The sequence below is a fragment of the Pleurodeles waltl genome, chromosome 11 (assembly GCF_031143425.1).
Source record: "Pleurodeles waltl isolate 20211129_DDA chromosome 11, aPleWal1.hap1.20221129, whole genome shotgun sequence".
Classification (NCBI taxonomy): Eukaryota; Metazoa; Chordata; class Amphibia; order Caudata; family Salamandridae; genus Pleurodeles; species Pleurodeles waltl.
The window spans coordinates 67679405-67699678 of NC_090450.1; the positions used below are offsets into that span (position 1 = coordinate 67679405).

Sequence of the window (20274 nt, forward strand, 5' to 3'; positions counted from 1 at the left end):
CTGCACTTACAATGTCTAAGGTATTGCTTAGACACTGTAGGGGCACAGTGCTCATGCACTGGTGCCCTCACCTAGGGTATAGTGCACCCTGCCTTAGGGCTGTAAGGCCTACTAGAGGGGTGACTTATCTATACCTGCATAGGCAGTGAGAGGCTGGCATGGCACCCTGAGGGGAGTGCCATGTCGACTTACTCGTTTTGTTCTCACCAGCACACACAGGCTGGCAAGCAGTGTGCCTGTGCTGAGTGAGGGGTCTCCAGGGTGGCATAAGACCTGCTGCAGCCCTTAGAGACCTTCCTTGGCATCAGGGCCCTTGGTACCAGGGGTACCACTTACAAGGGACTTATCTGGATGCCAGGGTGTGCCAATTGTGGAATCAAAAGTACAGGTTAGGGAAAGAACACTGGTGCTGGGGCCTGGTTAGCAGGCCTCAGCACACTTTCAATTCAAAACATAGCATCAGCAAAGGCAAAAAGTCAGGGGGTAACCATGCCAAGGAGGCATTTCCTTACACTGTGCATTTCTGAAAACTAGAGACCTAGGGGAATCCAAGGAGGGGTGACTTGCGGGGCTCGGACCAGGTTCTGTTACCTAGAATCCTTTGCAAACCTCAAAAAGTGGCTAAAAAAACAAGTTTTCCTCACATTTCGGTGACAGAAAGTTCTGGTATCTGAGAGGCGCCACAAATTTCCTTCCACCCGGCGTTCCCCCAAGTCTCCCGATAAAAATGATACCTCACTTGTGTGGGTAGGCCTAGCGCCCGCGACAGGAAATGCCCCAAAACAGAACGTGGACACATCAAATTTTTTCATAGAAAACAGTGCCTACCTGTGGATTTTGGCCTCTAGCTCAGCCGGCACCTGGGGAAACCTAGCAAACCAGCACATTTTTGAAAACTAGAAACCCAGGGGAATCCAAGATGAGGTGACTTGTGGAGCTCGGACCAGGTTCTGTTACCCAGAATCCTTTGCAAACCTCAAAATGTGGCTAAAATAACACGTTTTCCTCACATTTCGGTGACACAAAGTTCTGGAATCTGAGAGGAGCCACAAATTTCCTTCCACCCAGCGTTCCCCCAAGTCTCCCGATAAATATGATACCTCACTTGTGTGGTTAGGCCTGGTGCCTGCGACAGGAATAGATCACACAACGATCAATGTTGGTCCTTACGTGAGGCAGCTGTTGACCCTGGGGTGATCCATTCCTGACACAGGCACTAGGTGTAGGCACTCAAGTGGGGTAGTGTTTTTATCAGGACAGGTGAGGAGTCACTGGGTGGTAGGAATGTTGTGGATCCCAGCATATTCCTGTAGTTTGTGTGACAGAAATGTGAGAAAAATAGAGGTTTTTTTCAACATTTCAGCTTTGCAGGGTATTCTGGGTAAGAAAACATTGGGGAATCCACACAAGTCACACCTCTGTGGACTCCCCCGAATGTCTAGTTTCCAGAAATGTTTGGGTTTATTGTGTTTCTCTATATGGCCGCCGAATCCAGGACCAAAAACACAGGTGCCTGCCTTACAAAACCAGTTTGTTTTGCCTTAGACAATTTTGATGTCTCCACAATATGATTTGGGTGGTGGAATTTGGGGCTGAACTAAATTGGGGAGCTCCCAAGAGAGCACTCTCTCTCTGCTTGCCGCCGCATTCACCTGCTCTCTGGGTTGGCCTAACCCACTATTACCCAGTTGCACGAACAGCTTGCGAAGGGACAGCAGGACTGTCCTCATCACCTCCCTCATAATGTACTGGAAGATGTGTTTTCGAATGGGACTCCTCTGACTGAAAAATCACTCCCAGAGTCTGCGCCATTGTCCTATCCCTCAGATGCTGTCTCAGTATCTGATTTCTCAGTCTCTGATCCTATGTCAGAGCGGTCCTCTATAACCCGAGTGCAGGCAGCAGTCATCCATCAAGATGCCATCTCTGCTATTGGCTAAACTGTTGCTCTAAAACACTAGCCTACGTAGACAGTCACAAAATCGATGGTGTGTGTGAGATACGTGCAACAGTAGAGGCCACCTTACCTGCGCTTCTTCCCTCAATCAGCACGTACTTTCAAGACACTCAAAAAACACCTTGTCACATACCATTCGTCACAGTCTTTAGCACCTCCTGCGCCCAGTCCAACAATCATTATTGGTGCTCCCACTCCCTCCTCCTCGGATTCCCTCATTACCACCCAGCAAAAGTGCCCTTCATCTCTCCATAGACTTTACTAATGTACTCAGCTATTTACATAAAATACAGATGTGCTCTTTGCAGTAGGCATATAAACCTTCTGCGCTTCTTTATGGCACTAAAACTGCCACTAGACAAGTCGGACCCTTTTCCCCCCAGGGAAACCACACACATATTGACAAAAGTGATATATATATATGACAGCCAACCACCTGAAACTCAACTCAAGCAAAACCGAAATAATCCTCTTTGGCCCACACAAAAACACCTGGGACCCCCCATGGTTGCCCACCCCGCCAGGCCCTGCACCCACCCCCGCCAACCACGCACGCAACCTCAGCATCATCCTAGACTCCTCCCTCTCGATGACCCAACAAATCAACGCTCTTACCTCCTCATGCTTCAACAAACTCCGTATACTGAAAAACATTCAAATGGATCCCCACAGAGACCAGAAAAACTGTCACTCACGCACTCATCAGCAGCAGGCTTGATTACGGAAACGCCCTCTACGCCGGCACCACTCTAAAACTCAAGCGCAAACTACACGCATCCAGAACTCAGCAGCACGACTCATCCTCGACCTCCACCGACACGAACACATCCCTCCACACCTCAAATCCCTCCACTGGCTCCCCATTGACAAAAGGATCACCTTCAAGATCCTCATCCTCGCACACAAATCACTCCACAACACAGGCCCTGCCTACCTCAACGAGAGTCACCTTCCACACCCCCACACGAAACGTCCGCTCAGCTGACCTCTCTCTCTCGCCTCTGTCCCCCGCATCGAACACACCACCACCGGGGGCAGATCCTTCTCCTACCTTACACCCAAAACCTGGAACGCACTCACAACCCACCTTCGCAAGACCCAAAACCTACTTCTTTTCAGGAAGGGCCTCAAAACCTGGCTTTTTGAACAGTGAACCTCCCAGCCCCTTCCCCCCCCCCCCCCCCCCCCCCTCCCCCCCCCCCCCCCCCCCCCCCCCCAGCGCCTTGAGACCCTCACAGGTGAGTAGCGCACTTTATAAATCTCTTTGATACAGATCTACCTATATATATATATATAGATATAGATATATCTACATAGATATATATATACATATATTTTTTTTTAGTTGTTGTATGGTTTCCTTGGGGGCCAAAATGGCCCCCAGGGAAACCCTACAACATCTTAAAAAAAAATTGCCCCCACAGGGGATCACCCTGCCCACGGGCGACCTTACCTTTTAAAAAAAAAAAAAAAATTATGCCGGGGGGGGGGGGGGGGGGGGGGCGTTTTCCGGGGGGCTGCCCCCCAAAAGTGAAATCCCTGGTGTCTAGTGTGGTTTCCTGGCCCCCGATCGCAGCTGTGCTGTGATCGGGGGCCAGGAAACCGTTTCAGAAGGCCTCGTAAGAAAGGGGAGACTCCCCTTTCTTACGAGGCCTTCTGAAACGGTTTCAGAAGGCCTCGTAAGAAAGGGGAGAGTCTCCCCTTTCTTACGAGGCCTTTTCAAAGTGTTTCCTGGCCCCCCGATCGCAGCTGTGCTGCGATAGGGGGGGCCAGGAAACCTGAAAGTGTCTCCCCTTTCTTACGAGGCCTTCCTGAAAGTGTTTCCCCTTTCTTACGAGGCCTTCCTGAAAGTGTTTCCCCTTTCTTACGAGGCCTTCCTGAAAGTGTTTCCTGGCCCCCGATCGCAGCTGTGCTGCGATCGGGGGCCAGGAAACACTTTCAGGAAGGCCTCGTAAGAAAGGAGAGACTCTCCCCTTTCTTACGAGGCCTTCCCGAACGTGGAAAAGGCCGTTTTCCCCCATCAAAGCAGGAAGCGGCCGCAAGGCTGCTTCCTGCTTTGATGGGGAAAACACCTTTGAAACGTCAGCGCGCGTCACAAAGGGGCGGGGGGAGACACGGTAGCTTCTGTGTCTCCCGGGGGTAGTAAAAAAAAAAATCCTCGGGTGCAACGCACCCGAGGATTTATTAATGCCCTTCCTGGTGTCGGCCACTGGTCGTGACCCGCACCAGGGAGGGTGTGTGGGCGTCGGCCAGTGGCCGACGCCCGCACCAAAGCGGTTAATAAACAACGGTGAGGCCATCAACTATCAGTGAAGTCAACAGCAGAATATCCTTGCAGATGAGGGGGATCTAGGAAACTGATGTCCCCTGCAAATACATTTCTTGTTTGGAAAGACCTAAATCAGTAAATATTTATCAAATGTGCCCAGCACTTTAAACAAAATATGCTAATGTAACTGCTAGGTTATTATAGTAGTAATATTGACAATACCCCATCTGTGGTTATTATGTCAGTTTGTCCCTTTTATGCTTGGAGCTAACCGCTTTTGTGTTTTAGATTTACGGCAGGATATGCTAACGCTTCAGATCATACGAATTATGGAAAATATTTGGCAAAATCAGGGTCTTGACCTTCGGTGAGTAACAATGTTAACTTTATTTTTATTTACTACACAACTCTAGTTATTTTTTTTATTGACTTTCTCATTTACGTTTAAATGCTGTTAAGTGCATGTTCAAACGAAGTTTTGATTTTTTTTTTTTTATTTTTATTTTTTTTAAGGAAATTTCAGAATGATCTGCGTGTTTAACTTTGCTGTTTTTTTCCTCTTCATCTATCATTTCTCCATCAGCATTTTTCCTGTTCAAAATCTTTTTTACGAGTTTTCAGTTTTTTTTTGTCTAGGATATTTTATTACATTCCTCCTGTTCATAGGCTGGTTTCTTTTTCATCTGGTTGCCTGTCTCCTCGTTTTTGTTTTGTCATTGACCCAGTTCTTTTAGCTGTTACGGTTTCTATGGTGACAACATGATTGACACGGTAAAACGTTTTTTGGTGTTTTTTGATCTCAGTATGATGTAAGCAAGACCATTGTTGGTAATAACCCCACCCACTTTGAATAGAATCATTTCGGTATCATGCGTGGCAGACTACTCCACAATGTTTATTTATAACAAAGATCTCCTTGTGATAGTGATAACAATGCCTTGCTGCCGCCTTAAGACTCGTTATAAAATGGAGTAAAATTAAATGATAACTTCCATGTAGTTTGGCCATAAGACAGTCAACTTTGCTTTCATTATTTCTTGTTTTTCTCTTTTAAAACTTCTGGTAGTAACCAAGTTCAGCACCATGTAGTATGAAGGTAATGATGAGACTTCTGAAAGATTTGTAACCTACCTTTTTTTTTTAAAGCTGTGATGCATCCTTTATTAGCTGCAGAAATTCAGCTTAATTGTAGATTCTCAATAGGGAACCTGGTTTGAGCACTTCATTGTAGCACACAACCTGTTAATGCTTGCCTGATGCAAACAGCTGCAAATATCTGATTGTGTAGTAGTATTTGCACTATCACGCACAGATGCACATTGTCATTGGGGCACAAAAACTGAAGGTTTATTTGAACCATTTTATTGTAAGGGGTGTGTGGCTTAAGATGGCTTAAAGCCCCCTGTGTAAAGGTTCGAGGTGCAGCGCCCAGTAGTTGATCCACTGCTTGCAGTCAGACACCTGCCATCTGTACATAGCGAGTAATACATGTTAAATCAAGGGAGCCCATCTTCAGTGAACCTCATGGGTTCCTGAATGGCTGGTTCCAAGGTTTCCCTTAATGTGCTCTTGAGTTACGTTCATCTTACCAAATTCACTTTCCATGCCCAAAACTGGTTATTTCTGAATAGTCCCAGACTATGTGGCCGAAGGCCAAGTCAGAAGCCTGTCATCTAGGGTATGTTCCTTATGAATTCCTGTATAGTCTTTGAAGACTAGTGTGAAAAAATTGTGTTTAAAATAGTTTAATTCTACTTAATTTGAGTCTGCTGATTTTTTTTAAACCTAAGCTAAACTAGGCTCTATTTTCTTTTTACCACACGTTTCAACCCTAAGTTCCTGCGTAAAGCTTTCCATCTCACATGCAGTCCCCTTAAAACATCTAGCAGTTGACCACATAGGCATGTTACAATCTTCCACCTAGTCTGCAGTGTTTGCATCTAGTTCATCATTCATGTCCTCTGGTAGTCTGAGTATGCCTAGCATTCAACCATATATTCAGAATTTACACCTGGAGATCTTATTCATCCCGCACCTCCTCAATCGTGGGAAGAAGTGCAGGTCACTCAGTGACATTAACAAGTAGGTTCTTCAGGATGAATATCTGTGGTCAACATCGGGTCTTCACAAATTATTACACAGAATAGAGCTAGCTGCCGGCACAGAGGCCCTGGTATAAACGAAATATAGATAACTTCCCCAACATTGTTGTACTGTGACTGTCATTTTAGGGACAGGGCAGGGTTCCCACTAGTCCACTAACGATAAGCCCTAAAGATTGTTTCTGTGTATTTCTGTTGTGAATTATTTAGTCTCACTCATGTTGATTGTGGTAGTTCATTTTGTGACATGCTGTAGTTAAGCTGCAATGTAGTAAAGCTCATAGTGGGGTGCTTCCGGATCTTCCTCCAAATGTGGGAATTCACTAGGTTCAGTTTCTCCACAAATGTCAGCAGTTGAAGTCAAGAAACTTTGGGATCCACTACCCTCAGTTGTTAAGTTGCGCAGATTTTTTTAATGTGTCAGCTGTAAGTTGGGAATCCTCATCAGCTCTCTAGAGAGATCTCTGCTTCTTTTCTGTAATAAACTTAATCAAAATTAACCCCAGAGAGTTTCTCCCTCTCATCCCCAAATTCAGGAGGCATGTTTACCTATCTGTTCCAATTGGCTGAGCTCTGGCCATCATCATGTGACCTTGTGGGTGGAGATCAACATTCTAACTCTGGTGGCCTACAATGATTAGCAATAGGGACAAGTACAGAAACATATGCACCATAACTCCTAGCCACATGACTCTACAGGTGGCTTTGAGCATCTCTGCAAGCGTAGGAGTACGCCAAGGATGACTATCCCTGTCAGTTGGATTTGCCAGCAAACAGGCATTTCGTGGTTGCTAATGTGAGACATCTTTTTGAACCTAATGTTGATTGTTCAATAGTTTGGCCTTAGCTCCAGTTGATAGCGGGTCTGGGCGTAGTAGATATCTGTTAGGTGCAGGAAATAGGGGTCCTATTTTGTGTTTAACTAAATGAGTGGAGGGCACCCATCCTTTTTTCCAGCTCTGTTTTCTGGGAAGGACTTTACAGTTAGACCCGTTTATCATAATGAAAGAAGCACTTTTTCAAGGTGTACTAAGTCAGCTGATCAGTGGGGCCTAAAAGTGACATTGACTAAATAATATGTAGTGTGAGTGATGAGAGGTCGGTACAAGGCCCATGAGGTGTTGGAAGGTTGCAGTAGCTCTATGTAAGTGGAAACAAAATTGGTGCAGCCAAGTTATGGAATAAAGAGGTTTTAAGCTTTTCTGAATCCCTAACAGGAACCTGCCACTAACCTTTGTTAGGTCAAGGATAGAAATGTATTTAGCCGACGCAAGACTTTTAGGGAGGTCATTGATAGGAGGTATTGGATCACCATTACAAGCATTGGCAAAGTCAGTAGGTTTAGCATATTTGTTGTGTTGCACAGCAGTTGACTGCCAGCTGAACAACATAGTTTAAAGTAGTAAACACTTTTTTTTTTTTTCTTTAAGCCATGTTGCTTATTTGCTTGGCCGAAACGTACTTGTGTTCGCGAATTTTTTGCTATGTTACGCCATACATTTTGATCAGGTGGACTAAAACTTGCAGAAAGGTGAGCGACTCCAAAAGATTGAGGGGTCTGGGGTTATTTCATTTCGGCTGTATTTCCCAAGCAGTCAGTAAGGCCTGTAGGGACAGGGAGATCCTGTACAATCAGGACCGTTTTCTACACGTCAGAGTCCAGGAGGCACCAAAAGGCTGGGGTGCTCAGAGCAATCCACAAAGAAGCTATTATAAATTAGGTGGCATTGAGTGACCCCAGTCCCACTTGCCTGACACTGTATGGCGAGTCTGAAGAAACATACGAATGAGCGGAGTCAGACTGGGAGGGAAAATCTGTCTGGGCACCAAAATAAAAGCGGTCCTCGTTATCAAACCATAGCTAAAAAATAGGCTCACAAGTATAATTCATGACAGCTTTGAAATAGTAAAGACAAGCTATATACTTCCTTTGCAAGGTATTAGAGACTGCATGCATGCACGTGTGCTTGCTGCAGACAATGTTGTTGGTAATATCACGGAAATCAACAGTAAAAACAGCCCGCATACCAAAAACAAGAAATAAAAGTGGCCCACATAATCATATCAGATAGATAAAGAAGCATTTACAATGCAAGAGGTCTCACATTTGCTTGGGTTGGAGCTATTGGCTTTGTAACTTGATAACTGGACTTTTCTTGCCACATAAATTGTTCAACCCTGCCTCATAATTTTGTATTTTCCTGCCATATAATTACAGTGCCCTGCATATAAGTAAAGCACTTTCATTTACCTTCTTCCTCTTTCTGCAGCAAAAAATGAATGTTTCCATTTAGTATCCTAATTTAAATCTGCCATGCTAATTCCAACAGAATACCACTTTCATCACCTTACCATCAGAGTTGCTGGCTGGCTAACAGAATTCCCCAAAAAAGACACAAAGCAGCCGTAGGGGAGAAATAAACTAGAAGGGTCACCCAAACATATCAAGTGTTCTAACAGTAATAGTGTAATAAGGATGTTAAGTTGTCCTGAATCATGGATAATTGTAATAAGGAGAGATTATTAAAACATATACAATTATCATATAAACTTTTATCAGAAATAAACTTTTGGCATTGGACTGTAATGCTCAAAACAGCCCCTGGAGAGCACCATAACAAAAGTATAATTTGTAAGAAACATGGTCATGTAACCATATTGTTAGCCCCTAGAGTGCTACACCTAGGAAATAAAACAGGAGAAAGTAATGTAGTGTAACCATACACTTACCCCCTAAAGGGCGTTTTTAGGGCTAGCAGGCCTACCGCAGTGCTATTACAAATAAGGCCCTTAAAACTAAACTTCTCCCAGCTGTAAAGCAAAAGTTCTAGCCATGAGAAAGCTTAAAAGACAGTGAATGGTGGGAGGGGTTATTATTTTGGGATCCCGACTAACCTAGTGTGGGTACCCAGAGATGTTGTAGACAGAGCGTTTTGAAGGTGGCCCCACTGTCCTAGGTCCACCACAGGCTGAGTTATGAGCAAAAATGTTTTGTAAAAAGAAAGGCCTGAACAGCATTATGGGACGAGTTTTTATGCCACAAATATTATAGTGTGTTGACTGCAATGCTCATAACAGCCCCTAGAGAGCACCACAATAAAACTTAGCATTTAGAAGAAACATGGTCATGCACCCATACAGTCAACCCTTAGATATCATAACCACATGAAAAATGAATGGGAGAAAGTAATGCAGTGTAACCATATAGGTAGCCCCAAGAGGGCGTAGTGCATTACACATTTTCAAGGATAGCAAACCTATTGCAATGAAATTACAAACAAGACCAATACAACGTAACTTCTCCCACTTATAAAACAAAAGTTCGAGCCATGAGAGCTTAAAAAAATAATGAATGGTGGTATGGGTTATTATTTTGGAGTCCCCACTAACATAGTGTGGTGACCCAGAGATGGTGTAGACCGAAAGAGCACATCATGATGAAAGTTTTGAGGGTGGCCCTATTGTCTTAGGACCACCTCGAGCGAGTTATGAGCAAAAATGTTTTGTAAAAGTAATGCCCTACAAAACATTATGGTGCAAGTTTCCGTGGGACGAATATTTTAGTATGTTGATAAGACTGTAATTCTTAAATGAGGATACCACAATGAAAATAACAGAAACATGGTCATGTAACTATATATTTAGCCCCTAGAGAACATTGTGCATTACATATTTGCAGGGACGGCAGGCCCATATCAGTGATATTAGAAAGCCCATAAAAACAAACTAGTCCGAGCTGTAAAACAAAAGTACCAGCCATTAGAGCGCTTAAAAAGACACTGAATGGTGGGAGGGGTTATTATTTTGGGGTGCCCTCTAACCTAGCGTGGGGACCAAGAGATGACCTAGACAAAGAGTGCCATGTCTTGGACGTGTTAATGGTTGTCCCATTGTCCTAGGACCACTACAGCCTCAGTTATGGGCCAAAATGTTTTCGAACAGTAATGGGCTGCAAAGTATTATGGGGCAAGTTTCCCAAGTGCAGTAAATATTGTGGTATTGGCACTCCTGCTGTGCCGGGAGAGCCACTTTTGCTTTGAGGATTTCTGTTTTACGTAAAGCATTTAGCAATTTCTCGAGTTTCAAGGAGAGAGCAACAAGAAATTACCCTGATTAGGTAATTGTGTACAATGTGACCAGAATACCACTAATCGAGTTGACGCTGTTGTCCATGCTGTGAGCGCCATGACCGCCCTACAGCACAAAGGTGAGAGACAAAATTTAAAAAATAGTCCCTCCATGCTGAAGTTTATTGGCAGTCGTGCAATAATCTATGTAACAAGGGCAGTCTGCAAGTCTGTAAGAAACCATCCTTCAGGTGGGACAAATGTAAAGCATTTACCAATGACGTTGTGTGATTTTTGAAAGGCAGGGCCAGGGACACATGGAAGTGATGGGCATGAGATGAGCGTGGTTAAAAGCCCACAATACTTACAACAGGTCAAAGTGCTTGCGCACTCAACTTAAAAAGGGGCACCCATGAATCAATCAAGGCAGCTTTGAATTAGTAAAGACAAGCCATATATGTGATTTGCAAAGCATGAGAGACTGCAAGCATGTGTGCTTGCTACAAACAGTGTTGTTGGTAATATCAGACTGGCCAGAAGGAAAATAAAAATTAGAACATAATTTAAGAAAAAAAGGAGCTGGGGCACTAGTTCTGGAGGGTAGGTGGAAAAGGTAGCCTCTGTATGTTGTGAAATTTGTTAGCCACGACATCCACAGTCTACTGACATGATCCAACGCTTACTATGGAGGCCATAAAGCCAGTATTGCATGTTCAGGAACAGCACAGCAGCTGCACTCGCAGGGGCATCAAGCGACAGGCTCTGAAGTTCATTTCACACTAGAGAAAGGAAAGGCGGATTTTGATGCCTTAGGAATTAGACGGTTGTATTGATTGATTAGTAGCAAAGCGCGAGTGACTAGAGACATAATTTGTTTATAAAAATACATTATTTTTAAAGTATGCTAGCTAATTAGGTATTAACAGATAAAGTCAAAATGTTTACCAGTAAAATTAAAGGTAATTTAAAAAAAAAAAAAAAAAAATGTAAGTAATGCGATAATTTATTAGAAACTATTTAACATAAGATTGTTAAGGGGATGTGCTTTTACAATGAATAACCGTCTCAATTCAGCACATTATTTCAAGTAAAAATCAATGGGAAGGGAGAAGGAGGAGGGGGTGAGGGGGGGAAGGGAAGGAGAGAGAGCGAGAAAGAGAAAAAAAACAACAACACCCTAGTGGATGTTGAAATAAACACCAGGTAGCTTCCCACTGAGCTGAACACTTCAGACTCTAAGCACACCAAGATCATTTTGATTCCAAAACCTTAGATGCCTGAAGGCAGACAGAAATCAAGAGAGCCCCATGGGACCAAGCAGAAGGATACCTTTAGGGTCCATCGTTAGGACCAGATTCAACACAGGAGGTCGATTGAGAGCAGGGGAGTAACAAGGGACCACTCTTTGAAAGAGATATTGACACTGGGGAAAAGAACATAAACCATCAACATCTACAAAAAGGCTTGCAACGTGAATACTGCACCTCTAAGCTGAAATAGATGGTTTCATGAGAAGGAAGCTAAAGTTTGATGATTTGCTTAATAAATAAAAGATCCTTCTAAAGGCTCTACAAGAAAAGTACACAGAACAAGAAGTGACAGACTTAAATCCATCGCCTACACCTGGGCCACAGGGGGAGGTTGAGGAAGAATTCTTCCAATACAAGTAAGTGAAATGTCTGGTTGAGCAGGATCCCTCCCAGTTAGGTTAGTCTACAAAGGAATGGCAAGCCATATTTGCAGATTCACCAGAGGAAAGGGTAGATTCTTTCCTGCTTAGACCGTGGCCCCGTGACGATACACTGCATACAGTGAAATGTCAGTGGGCAGCAGTCACCTACAGTGCACAGCTCAAAGAAAAACTGTTGGAATTCCGTATTCTACTACAGACCTTGTTTGCCTATAAAAAGAGAGATCAGTTCCCGCCAGTGCTGCCCAGAGCCGTGGACCTGGGTCAGGAGGCGTTCAATTTCCTACATTGGCAAAAGCAATCTTGCCAAGAGTTGAGAAAAAATACAGGTATTGTACTAGAGACTGTCTTTACATCGAAGGAAACATAGCAGCAGATTTTGTATTTGTGGCTGCAGTACAAAAGAAGGCAAATGCCCAAACATAGTGGGATGAAAACTGGAGAGGTCAGATGTGACGCAGTGTTAACTCCAGCGCACTGCTGAACAGAAATGCCCATCAGCAACGGGATAAGATAGAAGAGCATATGCAGCATTTGGCTGAGGAGTTCAAAAGAGGGCAAAAATAGTTGTCTAGGAGAGCAAGAGTATAGCCAACACTTTCTCCACGTTAAATTGCGCAGACAACTGCGTGCAACAACTGTACTAAAACTACTAAGGTGCTATGTCTGGTTGAGGGTGTCTGGGTTTAAACTGAAGATGTAGGCCTCAGTCATCAACATGACTTTCACCAGGGACAGCCTGCTTGGAAATACAGTTAATGAAGCACTGCAGCCCATGAAAAAGGACAATGAGACAAGGAAGGCGATAGGGCTTTGCGGTACAAGGGTCCCTAGGTGCTCTTTCGGGGATTTATGACCGAAAGGAAGAGGACACCCACAAGAGGAGGGATGCAGTTTCACCAACAAACACCTTCACATCTCAGTGTGGGCGGTTAACCACATCACTACTGTGGCAGTATTGATCACCCTCAGAACACACCTATTGTGGAAGAAGACCTGTCCCAAAGGGATGTGGATCCTCCAGCAAGTGACTTTGCTCCATTAATCCTCCTACACAACTCACCAGAAGCAGGAAGTATTTAAGGATTTCTCCAGGAATGGAAGATCATCATCTCTGACAAATATTAAATCTGATCCAACACGGTTATTGCATAGAACTGCTAAACACGCTACCTACAGTAAGACCGTGAGCACGGGAAAAACAGCAAAGAAGAAAAGTTTCGCTTACAACAAGAACTCAACAATAAAGGGGCAACAGAAGTAGTACCACAAAAAGAAAGGATCCTAAAAGTCTACTCAACCTATTTCTTGCTACCAAAATCAGACAAGACATCAAGGCCCACACTGGATTTAAGGATGCTCAACAGCTCTATCAAAACACAAAAATTCAAAATGATATCACTGCAAGTGGTTATTCCTCTTGTGCAGAAGGGAAGACTACATAGCAACTGTAGACCTCAGTGATGCCTACCTGCACACAGCTTTGAACAAAAGACACTAAATATTCCTGAGATCGTGGACAGAATGCACTACTGTTTGGGATAAAGTCTGCACCAAAAGTGTTCACAATTCACTAAACCCAGAAAAGGAGTTTCCTAGGAATGATCCTATACCTGGAAAAAAAACAAGGCATTTCTGGTAACAGAGTACAGGCACTAACAGAGCAAGCTCACCTACCAGAAAGATCAACGTCCGAAAGTGAAGCTGATGAGAAAGATGATCGGCATGATGATGTTTTGCGTTCCTTTAACACCCCAAACGAGGCTGCACATGATACGCCTGCAGGAGTGGCTACAACAACAGTACTAATAATCAGTGTGAAGTCTGTGTCACAGAGTAAGAAAAAGATGCAATTCTGAAATACGAACAACAATACAGTGGAGTGTCCATTCAAACTACCAAGTCCCTCAGTAACCATTACAACAGGGGGCTATGGATCCCAAAAGAAGCAGTACAGCACAGAAATGTGCTGGAACTCAGGACTGTTTTCTTAGCAATAATAGCCTTCCAGACAAGCATGGAAAAAAGTTGGTCCAAATTCGAATAGCAACACAGCCACAATTGTCTACTTGAGCAAACAGGTGAACAAGATCTTATGTGCTATCCACACTAGCACAAGATATATGGAAGTGGACTCTTAAAAGGAGGGTAACACTAATTGAAATATTCCTGCCTGGGGAACAGAAATCCGAAGCAGACTGTAAGCAGACAGATATGCGTAGCAGCTATACAAAGGGGTGGTGAGTGTTGTTTTTCAAAGGTGAGGTACACCATGCATAGACATGTTAGCAACCTAGAAGAACGCAAAATGCCAAAGCTCTCCACTAGAGGTTTTTATGGATTACATTTGTAGATCGTACAGTATGCTGTCTTGATAAAACAGGCCACAGTTCGTATCTGCCACCCAGGCACCTTCAGAAGGGCCAGTTGGGTGGAGGCCCTTGCCTGGGGGCTGCACAAACCCAGACCCCCCTATCCGGGCCCCTTCAAGGCCCTTCTCCAACACAGCATCACTGTAGCAATGAGGTGTCCATAGGCACCACAGGATATCACTCAGACAGCCAATATCCTGTAGCCCCACTGCCGCGTGCAGTGCTCCATTGCTTTGTAGGTCGGACTGCTAAGCCTTTCCCTAGTTGGAGCAAATTGTTTGAAATTACTGTGGAGGCCGCCACATCGCAAGAGCCATTATCAGGCCTCATCTGTTGTAGTTGTAGGCTCACCTTCAGTCAGTATGCGCCTGTGGGGCACCAGCCTGTCAGGCCCCCACTACAACGCAGACGCTGCAGGATCAACAGGTCGGCCGGTCACTGAACTCAACAGCAGAGGCCGCTGCAGTCACTTGACCGCCACCTCCCAACTGTAGGATAGTCCAGGAGGCCCACCCTCTTTATTGTTTTTTCCAGCACCTACACCGCTCCACTAGTTGTCTGATGCAGGGCAGTTCACAGTCCGTGCAGTTCCCACTAGCCTGTTCCTGACACCCTGCAAGTCTGGAATCACTCAGGGCGGGACCACCCGCACCAGAGCTCAGGTGGCTCTGTGGCTTCTACCCGCTAAACTCTCTGATCTCCTTCCATTTCTCTGGTCCGCTTATTATCTATAGGCTCCCTGGGCGCCCAGATTCAGAGTCCAGCTAGGCCCACCTCTTCTTTTCATGCATGGTGCTCGCATTCAGCCTTTTTGAGGCCCCCAGTAGGTCGCCAACAAAAAGGGGTGCCACAAACTGCTGATTAGGAGTCATGAGGCCCGCAATGGTACAGGATTGAGGATGCAGGGCTTCGTGGTAGGAGTGACTGGGAAGGACAGCCTACCTGCCATTTTGGCAGGCCACACCGCCGTGCGTACTTAGACTTATGTTAATTGTATGGCAAAATGATAGGGTGATTGTCTATACGAAGTGAAATGGGTAGAAGAGTAAAACTTAAGATATTGACCCATCACTCTTTTTCTGGGCATTAAAAACATGGCAGACTTAAGTTTGCTGTTTGCATCAGCTTGAGAATACATCTGTCATAGCCTTGGTCATTGTCACCCCGGATTCCGATATTGCTAAGAAAGATTTTGAAACACCAGGTTGATGCTGCTGTCATGAGTTTGGATATCTTGGAGATGATGCATGGATTTGGTTACATTTGTTTAGACATCAAATGGATGGTAATGGTATGTCTTGCAGAAACTGGTTAGCAACAGGAGTGGAGCTCAGATAACATTAAGGCCACCTGCTTCTGTTACATGCATGTACATGTTGCCAGGTGCCAGGTAAAAGCTACAAAAAGAAAAAAATTGAGGCATCCTTCTCTTTAGTCTTCCTTACGTGAAGATGCATAGAAGCTGGAATCTGCTGTTTTACCAAAGGTGGAGTTCTATATGAGTGACCAAAGAGAGACAGTGTATGCTGTTTGGTTTTAGACAGTTTGTGGGTGGGTGGTAATGTCACAGTTTTTTTTTTTTGTCAGTTTGTATACACGCAAATATTGCTTCCTTATTTGTCTTAACCCTATTTCTATCACGGATATGCAGATGCTGCCCTGTTGCCTTTTAGGAGTTTCCTTAGATTTGCAGCTTTTTTCAGTTGAACCACAAGCCTGGTGAGGGGATTACAGTCTGTTAATACTAACGCTGTCAACTGCCTTTCAGTGCGGCATTGCTTTCTCAGTTATTGATTTACCTGAGATAAGTTTGTGTAACTATTGCATAGCATGTACAAAATGCCAAAATCAATCTGCTCTGTTTCCAGGACTTGTTTCTGCTATTTGTGGCCCCATTGTTCTGTAACATTCGCAACCACAATCTTGCGGCCCATCTCATGACACCAGTCATTGATAGGAGCCGGTCACATTACTCTAGGCCAGAGGTCTTCAAACTGGGGGGCGAGCCCCCCTTGGGGGGCCTCAAGTGATCCCAGGGGGGGCGCCAAACTCTGCCCAAAAGAAATATTATACAGATAACATGCCTTTGTTTTAAGCAGAAGCATGTTATTGCAGTTTTAAAGTAACAGTACATAACTGCAATGTTTAAATAGGTTTAGACCTATTTAAACATTGCCATCGTTCTAAAATAATTGTGAAAAATTCTAAAGGGGGGGACAATGATTTTTATTTTTCAACTGGGGGGGGCGCAGCATTAAAATGTTTGAAGACCACTGCTCTAGGCCATTTATCTGTCTTCTTCGTCCCTGTTCACTCTGATGCTATTTTGTTGCTAAGGTCATTACCACTTACAGAAAGTACTGTCATGTACCACATAAAAAGATGTGGCCAATACATTAGCTTCAATTTTAATGTGTTTAACAAGCCATGTATCAAGAAGCAGTTGTTTGTAGTATGCACAACATAAAGGAATGTGATGAAGAATTGGTGTGATGTGACCTACAGCACTATCTGACCTCTGGAAATGAACTCTGTGTAATCAGGCTTGCTTTCCTTGCCTAGAATGTTGCCTTATGGCTGCTTATCCATTGGAGACTGTGTTGGGCTGATTGAGGTTGTGAGAAACTCCCATACAATCATGCAGATTCAATGTAAAGGAGGCCTGAAAGGTGCCTTGCAGTTCAACAGCCATACATTGCATCAGTGGCTGAAAGACAAGAATAAAGGCGACATGTAAGTTTTACTTAGATTTTACATTTGAGCTTACCCTTTTCAGAGTTTGTATTTGTCTTAGAGAAACATTAGTTTACTGGGAGTGTCCCCATGTCCAGTTGTTTTTGTTATGGATGCCCAAGATTTCTTGCATTTACGATTTCATTTCCACATTTTACATGTCTTTTTAAAAAAATGTAAATAAATAAATGAAATTTGGAAAATGTTACTGTTATGTTTTGGAACCATGAAGAGTGCCATCCTCTTTTATGAAAGCTGCTGTACAATTTCACTTTAATGTATTTTTTTTTTTTTTTTTGCAACAAAAATTTTAATTGAATGTATTATGTTCCCACCATATCCTATAACTTGGTGTTTTGATCATTGACAGTTCTTTCTCTTTGCTTATTAAGTAGAACTCATTGCAGATGATGATTGCATTTATTATTCATTTATGGTTGCAATTATTATATTATAGATTTTTGTATTAAAGAACATTATTTTTTCCCAACCTCAGGTATGATGCAGCCATTGACTTGTTTACACGCTCCTGTGCTGGCTATTGTGTTGCTACCTTCATCTTGGGAATTGGTGATCGCCACAACAGCAACATCATGGTGAAAGATGATGGACAAGTAAGACATATCCAATGATTTAAAAAGATAACCAAATGATACAGATAGTGTTGTTATAACACAATGTGATGAGACTTTGCTTGAAAACCCACATGGAAAATACATTGTGTATGGCATATCAACAACATTTTTCAATATGCTATTTCAATTTGTTATATCAAAACATAAATATTCTGTGCTTTTTGATAGCTCATTGGAAATCAAGCATATGTGACAAGGGTTTTGTTTTGAATGAGAGTGAGAGGTGTGTGTTTTAAGAAGAAGGCTTAGTGTACGTTTTGTGATAAATACTTCAGGAATTGGCTGGGGAGAAGATTCGGTGGATTAGAACTTATCACCTTTTTACAGTCAAGAGATCAATCATAAAGAGTGATCTTCAGGCCTGAAAAATTTAATTTGTAAACCTTGGTTATCATCCATAAAGCAATATACTCTGCCTTACCTAAACAAAATAACTTCAGTTTGTATGTGTGCAATGAAAAACGACTCAAACAAGGCTAATTCTCAAAAATCAGGAGAGCCAAAACTTCTAAACAGGTGTTGTCTTGGCTAACGCTATAATGGTGGAACTCCATTCTGGAGAATACTAGGCTAAATCCTGATTCGCTCTTCTCCCTTTGACATCTGGATTTTTGTAATGCACACTCTTATCTGTAAAGCACTCCACTGCCCCAATGGCTAGTTCTGCATGATAGCAATACTTTACAAAATATCATGCCAAACTTATTTTTAATCCAGGTAAATATCTTAATGCAATCTGATTCGAAGTGATTATGGCACAGCATTATGTAGGAGAAGACAGAAGAGAGGAACTGCAACGTTCAATCTCTCTTTTATTAATTTTGGGTATGGGTGCTATGCTTCTGTATTCTATTCTGTCATGTTTCGAGGCATAAAATGGGATTTCTGTTGCTTGTAGATAAAGAGGCCCCATTTTTCAGAAGATTCAGGGAAATATGCACAGTGTTTTGTACTTATTGCTAGTTGTGATAGTAACCTAGGGATGTTCATGTAGAAGATATTGTATCTAGTATTGCTGATGACTAATTTGCACAGGTTAGTTCATCCAAACCCGATCCTCCGAGGTAAACTGAGATAATGAACTTGTGGTTTGCGTTATGTTTCAGAATGCGTATGGTAGGATACACTGAGTTTCAAAGGTATTGAAGAGTAGAGGTGAGGGCAATGATCATTAATGTGATCAGAGAGGACTGATTGTGTTGACTTTAGAAGTATTGTAAATTTTCAGCTAGGCAAGACATGTTCCAGGTGAGGTTAATTTTCTCCCTTTGTCATACCTTGTACCACTGAAAACAGAGTAAAGCCTACGAGAGCTACATTTTCTGATGATTCATGCATGTGATGCCCTTTGGTTTTGCAAATTGGAGATTGAAATCTCATATTAAGATGATTTTAATGCACATGGTCACATTGATGTATTTCCAAACATATCAGAAAATTGGCAAGAGAGGAGTTTTGCTGTTGATTGAAATGTATGGGTTCAGTTAGTTTGCACATGCATTTAGTGGGCATGATATTTCTGTCCGATGAAGGGAACAAAATGCCAAAATTTAGCATGGCCAAGATATTCTTCAAGTTGTGCTAAGTTGTATGTCACGCCTTAGGACTGCATTTTGGATTGGAAATGTATCCGTACTTTGAGGGTCCGTTGATATCCGGTTTTATTTTAAAGTGGAAGTGTTGTTTCAGCTTGCTGTGAGACTGTGACATCTCCATATTGGTGAATGTTTAATTGGTGGACTCTGAGCGCAACACTGCAATGTAGTAGGTTGTTACTGGTCAATTTTGTCTGAGACTTCATTAAGAGAACCATCTTTATCATACCTTGGACCAATGTAAACAGAATGAAGCCTATGTATGAATGAAGCCTCTTCTGATGATTCATGCATGTGGTGCACACTGGTTTTTCTAATCACGTATTGAAATTTCATATTATGATGATATTCTTTGACACATTGGTTGATCATTGAGAGTAATATGGGATATTCCATTTTGGAAAAGAAGTTAACACCATCACCAATCTTAATGAAAGCAAAACAGAACTTTAGTAGGTGGAATAATTTACATATGTCCATAATGTATCGTAACAATATAATTAAAATTTTGTTCTGAAGGTCTTATACTAGTTTCGGGTAATTCCACTCAAATTTAAAAAGACATGGTTTACAGCAATGGATAATTTAATAACAAAATGAATTTGGTAGGGCTAGAAGGGTAAGTAAACATCTGAGTTTACCTAGGGTAAGAGCTGGGTGGTCTCTACCTAATCTAAAATTGTATCAGTTGGCTACTGCCTTACAGTATATGCGGCCTCTGGTGGTAAATAAAGACAATGGTTTAAGGGGGATAGAATATGTTTCATATATCTAAGAATTGCTCACCAGCTCATTGTCTAATAAAGGACTGCTAACCCTGTTGGAACCCAGTTATTTCAAGAAAGTTCGGCTCA

General features: G+C 42.9%; 1 protein-coding gene across 2 annotated transcripts in view; it reads left to right on the forward strand.

Annotated features, from left to right (window-relative positions):
* The window catches only part of PIK3CA (phosphatidylinositol-4,5-bisphosphate 3-kinase catalytic subunit alpha), a 372723-nt gene that overhangs the window by 315915 nt on the left and 36534 nt on the right, over positions 1-20274 (forward strand). For both annotated transcript variants that reach the window (XM_069213071.1, XM_069213070.1), the window contains exons 16-18: positions 4515-4593; positions 17020-17190; positions 17687-17804. In XM_069213071.1, coding sequence (XP_069069172.1) covers positions 4515-4593; positions 17020-17190; positions 17687-17804 — 368 coding nt within the window. The remainder of the gene's footprint in view (positions 1-4514; positions 4594-17019; positions 17191-17686; positions 17805-20274) is intronic.